The sequence below is a fragment of the Athene cunicularia genome (genome assembly GCF_003259725.1).
Source record: "Athene cunicularia isolate RWA chromosome 2 unlocalized genomic scaffold, athCun1 chr2_part1, whole genome shotgun sequence".
Lineage (NCBI taxonomy): Eukaryota > Metazoa > Chordata > Aves > Strigiformes > Strigidae > Athene > Athene cunicularia.
Genome location: NW_020799095.1, coordinates 104,693,554 through 104,708,834, shown reverse-complemented (window position 1 = coordinate 104,708,834; position 15,281 = coordinate 104,693,554). Strand labels below are relative to the sequence as shown.

Sequence of the window (15,281 nt, the reverse complement as noted above, 5' to 3'; positions counted from 1 at the left end):
TCTTCCCTAGTGTAAAATATTAGTTGCGACATTGCTAGCTAAGGAAATATTTTTGTGACTTATTTGTATGTATTTTTTTCTTAAATGACACCTGAAATTATGGTTCAGTTTGAGATGAGAACTTTGTGGAGTGCGTGGAGAAGTTTCTACTACCTTCAGTTTGCAGCCTTAGTCATACATTAGGAGTAGCAAAAAATGTGTATCCTCAAAGTCTTTTGAGATAGTGTTTAAACTACCCTTCATGTTAAAACACCTTTAAGTTTTTGGTTCATTTGACTAAGTACATCTGAATTGTAGCTTTTGTCAAGAATCTTGAGAAAATGGAAAATTACATTTACCCTACGGTATCGTTCCTAAGCTAGCACTTGCAAGAGTTAACACTATCTCTTATGTTTAATAACATGCATTTTTTTAAATAAACATGAAGAAAAACAACAACGAAGTTTTGTTGAGGGCTGCTGCCTTGCTAGGTGTATAGTTTACATATATGTAATAGTGGACACAATGACAAGATTTACTATGGTAATTCTGGCATGGTGTACTTTGCTGATACGTGGATGTCCGGCTGCTTTATCGATACAAGTACACGTTGTAAAGAATAAAGAATTCTGTGTAGAATTCCATTCTAAAGAATAGACCTCGCCTTAACCACAAAACCAACATATTTTTGAAGACTGAAGAAACAATAGCTTATACTGTTGCTTTTTGGTTATATCCAGCTGCTCCCGTACCTCTTTAATCAGAACAGCAGAACCACCAGTTCATTTGTGAGTGTGGTTCCTCACTTCTCTGCTTTCCTAAGTTTCAACCTTCTCAGCAGGTTGTTCGTGTCGTCTCATAGCATTTACCACCAGTTTCTGAGTTTCAGCTGAAGAGACAAAGCTAAGTAGACCATGTTTTCTGCAGCTCTTTCATCCTCAGTGCATTCAGATTTGTTAGGATTATCTGGAACCCACTTCTAGTTTGCATTTCTGTTTCTCTCTATTCATCTTACATGTCTGAAGACTAGGTTGTCAGTTTTCTTTAGTCATTTCTTGTCAGGAGACTGCTACTGTGTCACTGCACTTACAAGAAGATCAGGTATGAGCCCATTTTCACTTAAGTCCACTTCTTCCCTACATGTGAGTCCTCCTTAAGAGACACTGCCTGGAGCCGGAACACATTTTTTCATTGAATAGGTATAGATGACTTTGAAATGTGCAGTTGAGGAAAAAGTTGTGTGTTCTCAGTAATGTAGACTGTTTTTAAAGAAATTGAACAACGAACAGTTCTGGTTTTACCTATTGTCTGGCTTGCTTTATACATACACTTACTTCATAAGACTGATACGGGTCAACACTGCATTTTTCAAATTGCCTGCACTGCTCACAGGACTTGCAGTATTACTCCTTAGCATCTTTTTCTTACTACTTTTATCCCAGGAATGCTTCCAGTATATTGATGTGTGAAGACTACCTTCTGAATATACAGAAGCTGTGTAGGGCTTTCATACTAAAATATAGGGCTTTTGTATTACCAAAGTTAAAATAGATCTGTGGAAAGACAATCGTCTCCTTGTGTACTTGCATATTTACAGGGATAGTCCTATACAATGTTTTGTTGGACTCATGTTGGACTCTGTACAAATCAGATATTTTGTCCTCTCTGGAATAAATAGTTCTAGAAATTCACAAAAAAATTAGTTACTAAGAGGTTTTTTTTAAAGCAATGAGCATTCTGTTGCATCACTGAGTTTTGTGAACTTCTGTATGAGAAGTCTTATCTCCAAGTCTGCAAGAGATCGTGACTTCCACTGGGTGTGGTTTGTTGTGACCTGATCAGAGATTTGAGAGCTGTATTTTAAGTGGTCAGTAAAAGTATGTGCTATAAATATTAGAAAGTCTTAGATCATGAACTAATGGTCTTAATCTTTTGACTTAAGTTTTGTGAAGGGGTTCTCTAAGTTAGTTTTATGTCATATTAAGTATTATACAACAAATAAATGTGGCTTTAGTGTAGACTTGATTTTTCAAATTAAAAAACAAATTCAAAGTTACCTCACCCCTCAAAACTGCCACATGAAATGGTTCTGTTGTGTGATACAATAGATAACATGGTTATTCTTTTAGGTATCTTCTTAATAAGAGAGAGATGTGAACCAAACTGGAAGGAAGCCAGGCACTCTGTTAATAACACAATACACAGTCTGATACAGGGTAGTGAATTCTCATTGTGGCTCTACAAAGCGTTAATGAAGTTCTAATTTAAAAAGCAAACAGAAAACCTCTACATTGCACCATGGGGACCCAACACATTTTTATCACATTGTATTGTGACTAATATTAATATTGTTAATTAACAAGCTTTCTTGAGATCTAGGAATATTATGGCAACAAGTTTGTTGGTTTTTTTTTTTTTCAAGGCTGCTTAATGTTTCTCAGTACCTCCAAACAGGAGCAGTGAAATGGAATGATCTAAAGTACTTGTTCAGAAGATCAAAAAATGAAATATATTTTTGCTAAGTGAAAAATAATTACAGTATCTCAACTTAAATGATTTTTTTAACTTTAAAATCAGAACACAGAAACTGCCTTGCTGAAGGATGGAATCATAACTGGATCATTTTAAGAGAGGGCAATATTTATCTTCAGAGGAAAATGAAGCTTAACAGAACTAAGGACACTTTACTTCTTACTGAGAGATTCCACACGGGGGTTTAATGGGATTTAACTGACGCACTTGAATTCATACCACTAATTAATTTGGCTTAACTTTCTCTTGTAACCTCACATAGACAGGATCTAAGTGACTATGTATTCCTTTTCTTATATAAAGTCCATTGTCAGTATTGGTTATCTAGGTAATTTTCCAATACTGTGGTTTTGTGTAGGACTTTCTGCTTGTGCTCCAGCACCTCGTTGGGTTTTTTTAAGATATTAAATGCAGTGGCAAAATCTATCCTACAGAAAACTAGATGATACCATTTTCTCCTGGGATGGGGCTAAGGAGTGGCTGTGCTAGTTTGATATTCTGGTTTGTTTTGGTTTTTAGTGATGCTAGTGACTTTTTAGAGATGCTAGTGGCTTTGTAGTTTATAAAATAAATTAAAAGACAAGAAAAGCCTAGGGTTTCATCACTATAAAGTGTGCACTATGTGTTAAGTTAAAATGACATTTTAGAAGATGCCATTTAAGAAGTTTAGCTCCTTGTCACAACTATTTTCTCATATTTTTAATACTGGAATAACAGTTTTCTGAAGTGGTACTAGAGAGAAAGTGAAGAAGCTGTTCTTTGTTAAAAGTTGTATCAACCTAACCTGCAATCTCATGTAATGAAATGGTGTAATCATAATTTTCATTGCTGTGTTATGTCAGTGGGGTGCTCTTTAACTGTCTGTTTTCATTACTGAAGTTTGCATTTCTCCAAGTTCACCCTAATTAGATTTTCTCAGTTGATAAAATATGGGCAGTACTTGATCTCGTCTGGTCTCTTCCTGTGGTTCATAGAAACTTGGTACAGCTTGGTATGAAAGAAGATTTTTGTTACAGTCTGCTTGGGACTGTTCAGTGCTGGGCAGAGCATGTATTCCTGTGGGCCTTTCTATGTACTGCCTGTTATTTGATTGACTTGCTGGTACACATGGTACTGACTTGCTGGTACACATGGGTTGGTCTTTACAGACTACATAAAATTGTTTATTTTGTGGTAACAGTTACGTGGCTTGTTGATGGACTATAACAACAACTACATGTGTATTAAAACTGTGCCTCAAGGAGTTCACAATGTTAAATAATTTTTCTATGACTTACCGAGGCTTTGCCGTCAGGTTTTCATCTATGATTTCTTTGCAGATGCTTTTAAAACAAACAAAAAATGGTAGAAGTGTCTGTTATCTTTGTGCACAAGTAAGCTAATGTCTCTGTAGAGTTTAAAGAAGAATCATCTAGAAAGCAGCCTTATTCAGGCTGAGTTCTATTTTGTAACTCAGTTACTGAATTGATCACCTGCATTCGCATGGATCCAGAAACAAGGAATGCTTGTGAGAGCACTAGAAATACAGACCCTTTTTTGGGTCCGTTTATAAAGGTTGAGTTTTCCATGGTCTTTTTGAAAGATGTAGTGACAAATCATGTCTTACAGAAGACATAATTGCTACTCTTCCTTTTACAGGTCCAATGATGCACCAGCAGCCTCCCTCCCAGCAATACAACATGCCACAAGCAGGTGGCCAGCATTACCAGGGGCAGCAGCCACCCATGGGAATGATGGGCCAAGTTAACCAAGGAAATCACATGATGGGTCAAAGACAGATTCCTCCATACAGGCCGCCACAGCAAGGTAGGACTTCCCTTCAGTGTTTTTACATTGATTTTAAATAACCATCTTGAAAACTATTTTAAATCATTCCCTTGCTTACACCAAATTTCGATCAAATCATTAGGTGTCACAGACTTGTTTGCAGACTCTTTTTTGTACTCTTTTACGGGTGGTTCTTGCAGCGATTACTGGTATCACCATGAAACGTGAAGACAAGTATTTATTGTTTTAAGGTCTTTCTGACAAAAAGTATCTAAAAATACTCATCTCAGATATGCTGATGCAGAATTCTGTTTCGATATTTAAATAATAGGTACAGAAAAGGAACAGAGTACCTGCTTGGTTCTGAAGTTGCTCAGTTACAAAAAAGGAACAATGTTTCACAATCTTCGTTCTCTTTTTTTCTTTTTTTTTCCCAGTCCTTTTAGAAAAGGAGTAACTCTGTTTTTTAAACACCTTAGTCTGTTATACACATGTTCCTAAAATGAGCTCAAAACTGAAATTCGATATATATGTGCTCAATCTAGTGCAGCCAAACTGTGTCTGTGTATATATATAGATACATTTATTTAACTTTTTAAGTAAACCAGATTACATATGTTGTCTGAAATGCAACGATATGGGTGGGGAGTACATTTGAGAAGTATTTCTCATACTAAAATCAGAAATTAGCAGGCTTTATAACAGAGAAAACAAGTTATTTACGTATTGACTGGTTGTGGTTTTTCAGGCCCACCACAGCAGTACTCAGGCCAGGAAGACTATTATGGGGACCAATACAGTCATGGTGGACAAGGTCCTCCAGAAGGCATGAACCAGCAATATTACCCTGATGGTAATCTCTCATAAATGTTAACTTTCCCATTTTCTATACCTGCCCAATACTAATGTAATCATATGCCCAAAATTAGGGAAAGAGGCAAGAACAGTAATTGGATATCATACCTCACATTTACAAAACATTTCAAATTCAGAATTGTTACTACAGTTTAAGTTACTATGACTAGTTAATTTTACAACTTACTCAAAGTATGTAATTTGTAGTACTCCCATTTGAAACTCTAACAACAGTTATAGTATTTCAAAATTAAGTTCTGTAATTGGTTTATCTAAAAGTATGGAGAGTTCCTTAGCATATCTAGTATAATTGAGATGAATTAAAACAGTCATTAACTTTATAATAAATAAGAGGGGGCGATATCCTTTTATTAAAGATTTTATTGGAGTGGAAAAACTTGCTAAAACATGGTTTTTCTGTAAATGCTCTTTTTTTTTTTAACTTAGTGTTTAGTTTTCATGTAAGTCACACAAATGTGTTATTGCTGATATGGTATGGGCCTTTAGTTAATTTTTATAAAGGAATAAAATGGTCCCTGCCCTGAGGAGATTGTAATTGTGAATCCTCTTTAGAAGTCCCCCCAGTGCTTTCAAGACAAGACTGGAACTTTGAGTTTCATAAATCTGTCCTCCTACTTCTCAGAATTTAGAGTGCTGAAGGCTATTGGATTGTGTTATAAATCAGAAAAGTTGCAATTAACCTGTGTTTAGGCTGAGCAGAGACTGGGAGAACAAAGATGCTGACTCATGACTACTGTGATAAAACCGTGTGTGCAACTTAATGGTATCTTATGAAGTTCAAGGAATGTGGTAGATGTTAATGTTTTAAAAATGTATATGAAGCAAAGCTGTGTGTCAAAGCAACTACCCATTGTAAATAAAAGGATACAAGTTAGGTGTTTGAATTTTAATTTCCATTAAATTGATATTAAGATACATCAAGCCACATCTCTATAAGCTTGCATGTATTATTTTTGGAGACATATGTGCAGAGTTATTTTACAGCTTGCATTAACTTGTAATTACTAAGCTTTAATTTTGGAACTTTTATGTTACAGTCATGAACTTTAAATGGTTACAGGCAATTTTCTGTAGTAAGGGCAATTCAGTGTTACCATCAACAGCTCTGTGGCAGCACAGATGACTTCTCTAAGACCCATTCCTTCTAAAGATTAATTGTTTATCATTACCTCATTATTAATCTTATACAGAACATAAACAACCTACTGTAAGACTTTTTTTAATGGTTATGTATTTATGTTAGATTCAGTCAATATCATATGGTACAGTTGCAGAACTAATTACAGAGACCACTTAGTTTTAGAACTGTTTTCTTCTTTCCTTATTTTTATTCCAAAATTTTATTCAAAATTTATATAATCTGTATCATTTGATTTCAAATTTAAACAAAGTTTTGGCTTGTTTTCTTGACCAAGTTAGCAATAAGATGTATTTTGGTCATCTGCAAGACAAAATATATTTGCATATATTGGTTTCTTAATCAGAGATGCCTGTAGTCTCTGAAAAGGAAGGTTTGTTTGTAATGATCCTACTCAGGACTGGAATGTAAGAGGAAGTGTTTTCTTAAGACTTGTAGGAATTCTGTTTGTAGAGAAGACCTTGAGAATGTTGCTTTCCTGTCACTTAAAAGCAAAATTTGATGTAGACTGTGGTTCATAACTTCATTGAGCTTTATTTGTTATATTTCACACTGCTTTTAGCATATGCTTTTGAATTGGAGATCAGCAGAACAGGTGTTAGACAAAGTATGATAATTGCTTTCTTTGTTCATTCTAATTTAATTCAGGTTATTTACATGTGAAAGGCCTAAATGCTTTCTTTTTTTTTTGAGTGAAAGATAAAGTACCCTTTTTTTTTTTCCCCACCAACAAGGATTATCAGAAGGTTTAAGACCATCCCTTGCTGTGATATTGCTAAAACTGCATTAAGCCTTTTTTTTTTTCCTGTCACATGTTAATTCAATATGAAAGGAAATCATATTAATAAGTCTTTGGCTAATACAATTGAAAATTATTTTTTCATGTATATCCACTTGAAATTTTTTTCATTTTTCTGAGAAATGAAATATTTTTAGGGTTTTCACTCAGAGGCCATTAACGTTTCTTCCTGTCTCTTGTCGAATTGATGTAGGTCATAATGATTACGGTTATCAGCAACCGTCGTATCCTGAACAAGGCTACGATAGGCCTTATGAGGATTCCTCACAACATTACTACGAAGGAGGTATCTATATACCTTCACACACATACGCACATACATTCCCTTTCCTCCCCCACCCGCAACGGGAACAAAAATTCTTGCACAACACAACTTATACCCATGCAAAGCTCTTGTAGAATACTAGTTGCTGGCTGTCTTGAAAATTGCAGGGAACTTGAAGCATTCAGAATAATTTCTTGCAAACACCTAAAATATATAACCACAATTTGCCATTTCTAACAACAGTAAAATGACTAAAACACTCTAGAGATTTTTTTTTTTTACCTCAACGGAAATTTTTATTTAAACATAAATTTGTTGGTTCAGTTGTATATCTTTTTGTGTGTGTATATATTTTGTATAATTATAGTGCCATTAGGAAACAGCTTGCTGATCTTGTGTAGCTAGTCTGTGCTCTTGTAGCTGTCCTTAATTTTGTCTTTTTTTTTTTATTTTATTTAGCATAGTCATGATCTTATGACTGTGATGTTCCAGTAAATGTAATGCTCGTTTGGCAGAGATGCTGAAAATGCTGCAGTTCAACTTTGCAAAATTGGCTTTAACTGCAGTTTGTTTGGCCGAATTCCTTCTGTTTGGTTTGAGTTTTCTTTGTTTTGTTCAGTTTTTGAAATCAGTATTGCATTTTCATTTTGGTCTTGTGTTGTTGGCTGTGCATCTTAGGAGTTAAAAAAAAAAATAGAGTAGGTATCTTTATAAGTTTTTGCTTTCTTGCAATCGTCTTACAGGAAACTCGCAATATGGTCAGCAGCAAGATGCGTATCAAGGACCACCCCAACAGCAGGGTTATCCACCACAACAGCAGCAATATCCAGGCCAACAAGGCTATCCAGGACAACAGCAGGGTTATGGTAAGAACCTGAAGATGCAGACAGCCACAAAAAAGAGCAGGATTGATCCTCATATGTTATACCATTCCTGGTTTACTGAGCTGAAAGCCCAGGCTTGTGCAAAAAAGGTGTATGCCCACAATGTTACTGGGCCAAAACAAGGAGATGTAGAAGACATCATCTTTTGCGAAGTAGATCCAGTGTTGGCAGTCAAGGACAATGTGGTAACATAGAAAACTGAAGGTCCCTAAAAAATATTGTAGGAGGTGTCTGTAATTTAGAAAGACACAGAAAGACTGCTGTTTCCTGTCCCGTGTAGGTGAACACAGAGTCAGGAGGATGAAAAGTTGTCAGAGAGCTATTTATACCCTTTCATCCCTGGATTTGCCATTTAGAACAAGATCTTTTTAAGACTAGTTTAAAGTTTCACCCAATGTCCATGAATCATTCTTTTACAATTCTTGCGCTGATCAATAAGGAAATGAATAGAAGCACTGCCAATGCAGCTTTCAAGAGAGTTTGTCTTATAAATTTGCACTAGTAGTGCAAACCTCTTGAAGTATGGCAGGAATGAGAAATACTGTGTGACAAGGAAGATAATGTAGTCCTTGGATTCAAGGAAAACCTACCAAACAGGAAACTTAAAGTAGTAGTATGTAATTTTTGTCCATTACCTCTGAAAACTTGAGGTCAGAAAAGCATACTGAAAATACTGCTCTCAAGTTTTGCTTTCTTGCATAAGGCTGTGTATATGTCTCGAAGAAGGAATCTCTGAAATCTAGTTTCGTATATTTTAATTCTTAGCTCTCTTGGAGGCTTAAATGCTAAAACTGTCATTATTGTGGGTATGTGAAGAAGTGCATGGCTGACTTATTTGTCATGTAGATAAATGCCAGATTTGCATTAAATCCAGTTATGTTGAGACAGAGTTAAGTTTTAAGAGGATCCGCTGAGATTCAGCAAGTTTTCTTCTTTCATAAGTAATGGATGAATTGATAGTTCTGAAATAATATTCAAGTACTTATATTCTGCTAAATGTAATACAGGAACAGAATAAAGATCAGAGTGAAGGTCCCTCCAGCTCATTATTGTAAATGTTGTAGGTAAAGAAGTAAAATTTAACTTATTCTGAAAATTTAGGTTAAGACATACTAGAGGAAAGGAATAAAGAAATCTGGTGGAGCAACTTGACCACTGTAATTTGTAAGCCCAAATAACATACTTCTCAATTTCTATTTTTTTAACAGAACTAGATACCGAAGTTCTTTTTTATGATATAAAATCTATCACTGAATATTTAGGATTCAACTATAAATAATTACCATGAATAAATAAAACCAAGTTTCGTTTGTCAGTTGAACACAGCACTTCTTAGGATATAGTATCCTTACTTGATTTAATATTTAATTGCTTTCTAATTTGTTAAAATAAATCAGCATCCAAGTCATTATTTTTTATCTTCAAGGTTTTGTTCCACTGTAGAAATCTGAAACTGCATAGTTCAAGGGGATTTGAGGCCTGAGGAGAATGGTAATAGCCTCAGGTCTTCTCCAGTTCATCATTTTGACTGTCTCTTAGATCCAGAACTACTGAAGGAGTTACCAGCTGATGTCATCTTACTGTCCAGTGCCTGTAGCTAAAACTAGCCCTCTCTAGCACTGAATCACACTGTTGCTAAAACACATGTGTTTCTTCTGAGAAAAGTGTTGGTTTGTTTAAAAGACAGCACTCCTAAATAGTTGTCACTCTTCCTGTTTGCCAGGAAGTTTTTGCGGGAAGTGTTGAAGAAGCTAACTTAGATCCACAGCAAAAGATCCTTATGAAGTGTCACTGAAATATACGTATACACCATCCCTTCCCAGATAGGAAGGGATGAGGTTAATTTTGTTTAGAATGTGGCTGCAGTGCCTGATGATACTAATATGCAGTGTGGACAGTTTGAGTCCCTGTGAATAGTAACAGAGTTTGTATTGACAAAAGAACTGCTTCCTTTTACAGCCAAAAAAAGGCTGGAGCCAAAGTTGTCGGGTTTTTTTTGTTTTCCTATCATTTTCCTGGAAAGTTCAGATGACCAGAGGAGTATGGAGGAGAGAGTGGCTTATTCCATCTCACCATAGCGTTACTGGTTGTCACATCTCTCATTTTATGCATGTTACTTGTTACTTGTTTGCCTGACTTATGATTGCTTACTGTGGTGTGAGAACTGACTTTCTGGCGGTGCAGCACTGCTAGTCTCTTCAAAAGGTCCAAAGCTAAACGCAGATGATCATCTGCCTGCTCCTGGCATTATAAAGTTCTGGAACTGGAGCAGCATACATGAGGAGGAGAGTGTGCATCCCTAAATCCTGGAAGGTGCTCATGTTTATGTTTTGTCATTTCTTGCTTTGTTCTTCCTTGTCCTATGACCCCATCTGTGGAACTACATGCATTGATAATAAATAATATATAAATAAAAGGAAAGGTTTCTGTGGTTGGAGCACAGGCCCTGTCAGCTAAGGTCCTTTCAAGGGTGATGGGAGGACCACTGATCCCTGATGTATTTTTAAGTAGAAAAAGACCTAACTCCACCATCGTGATACTTCTTAGTGTTGCTCAGTTGTAAAATTCAATGCTTTTACTGTTTTCTTCTTCCTAACACCTTAAGCAATCTTTTTAAATTTTTTTTTGTTGCATTTTTATGATCTCTAGGCCCCTCCCAGAGTGGTCCAGGACCTCAGTATCCCAATTATCCACAAGGACAAGGCCAGCAGTATGGGGGATACAGACCCACACAGCCTGGGCCACCACAGCCACCACAGCAGAGGCCTTATGGATATGACCAGGTATTCTTTCATAGAATCATAGAGTGGATTGGGTTGTAACGTATCTTAAAGACTGTCTAGTTCTAGTTGTGATTTTTACTTATTTGATAATCTTAGTTTCTTGTGTACATTTAAACTAATGAAATTTGAGGACATGATCTCTCAGGTGTGTATATTCAGTTCTTACGGATTTTATTTCCAGGTGAGCTACCCAGAATCATTTGGTGTGGTCAGTCATTCTCTTCTGAGTTTACAAAGTTTTAATGCAATTTGGCGAAGTGAGGCACTCCAGACAGTATTTTTGGACCTCAAAAATTAAGGTGATCTGTTCCGTAGCCTCATGGTGAATGACTAATATGAAAGATGAGGTTCCTAAATCTCCGGGTGGATCATTCTTCATTACTGCTTTGTAATAAAAATGCTTGAATTGATTTTCCACAAACACAAGTACAGTAATTCTCCTCTTCAGTTGCAGAACCACCTCTGGTGTGCAACTGAAGTCTCTCTACTTTAGAGCTGTGTGGGGAGACATGAAGCTTATTTTTTTGCACCAGTTTTCTCTGAGCAGTATAAAGGAACACTGAACATGAGAGAGAAGTGACCTGTAAAATCCACTGCTTCTTTCCTGTCACTACTAACATAAGTTTAAAACAAACAACCACCAGAACTCTAGGCTGAAGTTGTAGTGGAGGATCCTGGAAAAAAACTTGTCTTCTAATTAAAGGATGAAGCGGAGGTTTTATTCCCGTAGAAGGTACTAAACTGTAAGAATCTAATCTTTGCAATATGAATCGTTCAGATTCAAACGTACACTATTACTTTCTTTGGTGCAAATAAAATGGAGACTAACTAAATATACCTTATGATCAAGTTATGGTTCTAGTGTTTAAATAAAATCCTGATATGTCAATAGAAGATCAGCTGAATTTTCAAGAAGAACTTGCCCTTGGCAGTGAGAATAGCCACAGTTGCTCAGTTTCTAAAGGAGAACAGTTGGCTTGCTTTCTACAGAAATTAGAAAAGGCAAGAAAGAAAGAAAGAAAGATCTCTTTCAGTGTGGTAGAGATGTAATTACTTGTAATTATCTAATAGTTAAAACAAAATGCTTATTCACTGAACTAATAGTTTCCTCCTGCAAATAATAAGCTACAGGAAAATGCTTTATTTATGGCAAATATAGGGTCAAGGAAACTTAATATCAATTTGCTGAGTTTCTTCCATGTTTCTGTGCCGTGGAAGTGAATAACCCTCTCTGTAGATAGGCTGTAATGCTCCAGTTTGTGCAATCTAAGTTCCACTGGGAAACTCAATTATAGAAGACCTCTCGACTCTTTCATACTAGCCATTCCCATAGGAATTTGTGCTGCTTAAATTCTCGTCTGGCAGCTGTTCTGAAACTCTTCTTCCTGACTGGTTGTCATATTACAGTGGAAAAAAATGACATTGCAACATAAAACTGGAATTTAAAATACGGCCTTATTGTGATGGTACTTAACATGGAATGGTGATGGGACCACAGTTTGGAGAATGTTTTCTTCATAGCGCACTACTTGTTTCTGCAAGCCTTGAACCCTGTGGTGAAGGAGCATGGTAAGCATGTAGCATTGATGCCTTCACCTCTGCCCGCCTCTGCTGTACATGACTTTCTGTCAAAAGCAATAGAGAATATCAGTAAAGGTAATATTTCTTTGTATCAGATCTGTGGAATAGTTGATTTGTATAGGATATGTTGACTAGTTCTTTATGTTCACCAGGATGTGCCTTGATTTTTGAGATGCATCTATCAGTCCATTCTGTGATGCTTTATATGAGTATTTTTAGGTATCTCTGAAAGCAGGTTAGTTTCATAAATACTTTGAATTTAGGTGACCTTGTCTTTTTGAAAGTGTTTTCAAAATTTAGGTAGGAAATAATTCTCATCTTTTAATTTTGACAGTGTTTTGCAGATTTCACAGCAGTCTATTGAATTTAAAGATGAACTCTTCTGATCAATTTAGGTTCTTGGCTTTAAATCCATATCATCAGTCTTAATTCTACATTAAAACACAAAGGATTTGTAGTGAGGTGAAACTCTGTGCCACCTAATCATATTGGCATAATTATCATTTATTGTTACTTGTTTCTACCATCATAGTTAATTTAGATGGTCTTCTGATTTCAGTTTTTAATACAGGAAAATATGTTTTGTGGTCTAATTATGCATTTTGAATTTCTTTTTTAGGGTCAGTATGGAAATTACCAACAGTGAAAAAGTACTCACATTCCGGTAGGCAATATCTATACTAGCAGCCATATTGTCTCCTCAGCACTGCAGACATCTTCCTGAGATGAGAACCTCCCATTCCATCTAGCTTTTGGAAAAATCTTGTGGCTGTTTTGTGGTATACAGTCTTTATGGGTTAATTGTTAAAGACTGTAGATTCTCAGAAACTGATTTCACATCTCTACTCTAGATGGCAATATTGGACAGAAAATATGTGACATAACAATTTGCAGTGAGTTGAAAACTGTATGTCAAATAGACTGTTACAGACTGAAAGGTGCGAACAGCTTTGTATGTTTATGAAGGTTATGGGAATTTAATATTTTTTCCACAGATTTTTTTTGTAGGGGGAAAGGGGAAATGCACACTTTTTACAGCAGCAATATTTTGTATATTATGTTTTTCATGTGGTGAATATGCAAGACAGTACACTACTCGCTGGGCAGGATAAGAAATCTGTTAAAAAGGGGTTGGGGCATGATAAGTGCTTGATTGTATAAGTCTTGAAATGGTGTACAATAAAGATAACAGTGAAAAAAGATGGAGAGCATCATACATCACTGATAGGTTCATGTACAAAGAATGAGAATCCCAGTTATCTAAAGGGGAACATAATTAAGGACAGTATAATATAGTCTTGTGCAAAGATAAATTTTTTTAAGCTTTCCAATTTTTCTGAGTGAAGCATTTTTGTAAAAATTGTTTCTAACATAGTTTGACAATTTTCTGCAACGTTTTTTGGGTAACAAGATAAACGTTTGGGTTTTATTTCTCAAGTGTTTTGTCACAGCTTTGCATAAGCAAGCTGTAATCCCTATTAATAATTGCAATAACAGAGAAAATGACAAGTGTTAATTTTACTTGGCTTGAATATGCAAAGAACTTGAAAAAGAATATGGAGGACAGGGCTGTATTGTATAAGTGTATTTTAACCTTTAGTTGAATAATTTGTATGTATCAAAATAGCCTAGAAGACTTTGTAAAGCCTATCTAAACTTTCCTAACTAGGAGTTAATATCTTTAGAAAGGGGGCATTTTTTGTGTGTGTCCATTTTTCTTATTGGTTAACATGAGACCAAGGGATGTTTTATAACATCAAATAAAAAACCTGTTGGTAAGGTAAATGCCAAATTTTGTTTTGAACTGCGTTAATGCTTATAGTGTTGCATGTGAGATAGAGGCAGCACCTTGATCAATAGCATAGTACACAAAAAATTGGTTTTGAGACCATCCTGCGACTGTATATCAGATAAATGGATATTCTGTTGTGCAGCAATATATGCATTTCCTGACAACTTTTATAAAGGACAAAACTTAAAATTAGCCCAGGAGTTAAATGATTTCTTTTTTTCAGTTGAGAATCGTGTCTGGGGAGAAAAAAACAACTGGTGTTTATAATATGTAACACACATAGAAGACCAGATTTTAAATTTGTTCATAATTTTTAAAGGGAAAACAATTTTCTTAAAGTTGATAGAAGATACACATCAAGGTTTGAACAGATATGGCATGAGGAACATTATTATGAATGAAATGCTTGTAGATTCTGTGCCAATTTTCCACCACTGTGTACTTCATTGCTATTTAAAACTGTACTCCATCAATTCTAACGGAAGAATAAATTATTTGTGATTTTAATTTTCTCATTTGTTTCTTTAAATTAGATCCCTATCACTCTGATGTCTCATCTGGAGACTCTGCTCTGCGTTTTTATTTTATAGAAGTTTGGCCAGAATAACCAAACTGTATTTGCATTCTAGGACTTTATCAAAATTCTCTTGCCATAGCCAAGTTAATTAGAATTAACTGTTCAGTAATCAGCATGTTGTGTAGGTTGTTTGTTACGAAATTCTTCCTCTGAAAATGAAGGTCCATGAGGCTATAATCAAGATGACTGAATTAGATAAATGAGTTGAGGAGGCAAAAATGGGTTGAACCCAACCTGGTGTAGATATGTTATCTCATTTGAAATAAGCTCAACTGACATTAAGAAATAATTTGTCTTGCCAGCCCATC

General features: G+C 35.6%; 1 protein-coding gene across 4 annotated transcripts in view; it reads left to right on the top strand.

Annotated features, from left to right (window-relative positions):
* Positions 1 to 14,903, top strand: part of SS18 (SS18, nBAF chromatin remodeling complex subunit) — a 43,084-nt gene extending 28,181 nt beyond the window's left edge. The window contains exons 5-10 of one of the 4 annotated variants that reach the window (XM_026842844.1): positions 4,150 to 4,317; positions 5,027 to 5,131; positions 7,285 to 7,377; positions 8,100 to 8,222; positions 10,890 to 11,023; positions 13,224 to 14,903. In XM_026842844.1, the coding sequence (XP_026698645.1) occupies positions 4,150 to 4,317; positions 5,027 to 5,131; positions 7,285 to 7,377; positions 8,100 to 8,222; positions 10,890 to 11,023; positions 13,224 to 13,250 (650 nt within the window). In that variant the 3' untranslated portion in view covers positions 13,251 to 14,903. The remainder of the gene's footprint in view (positions 1 to 4,149; positions 4,318 to 5,026; positions 5,132 to 7,284; positions 7,378 to 8,099; positions 8,223 to 10,889; positions 11,024 to 13,223) is intronic. The other 3 variants (XM_026842846.1, XM_026842845.1, XM_026842848.1) reach the window with 3 other exon arrangements.
* Positions 14,904 to 15,281: the final 378 nt, after the last annotated feature.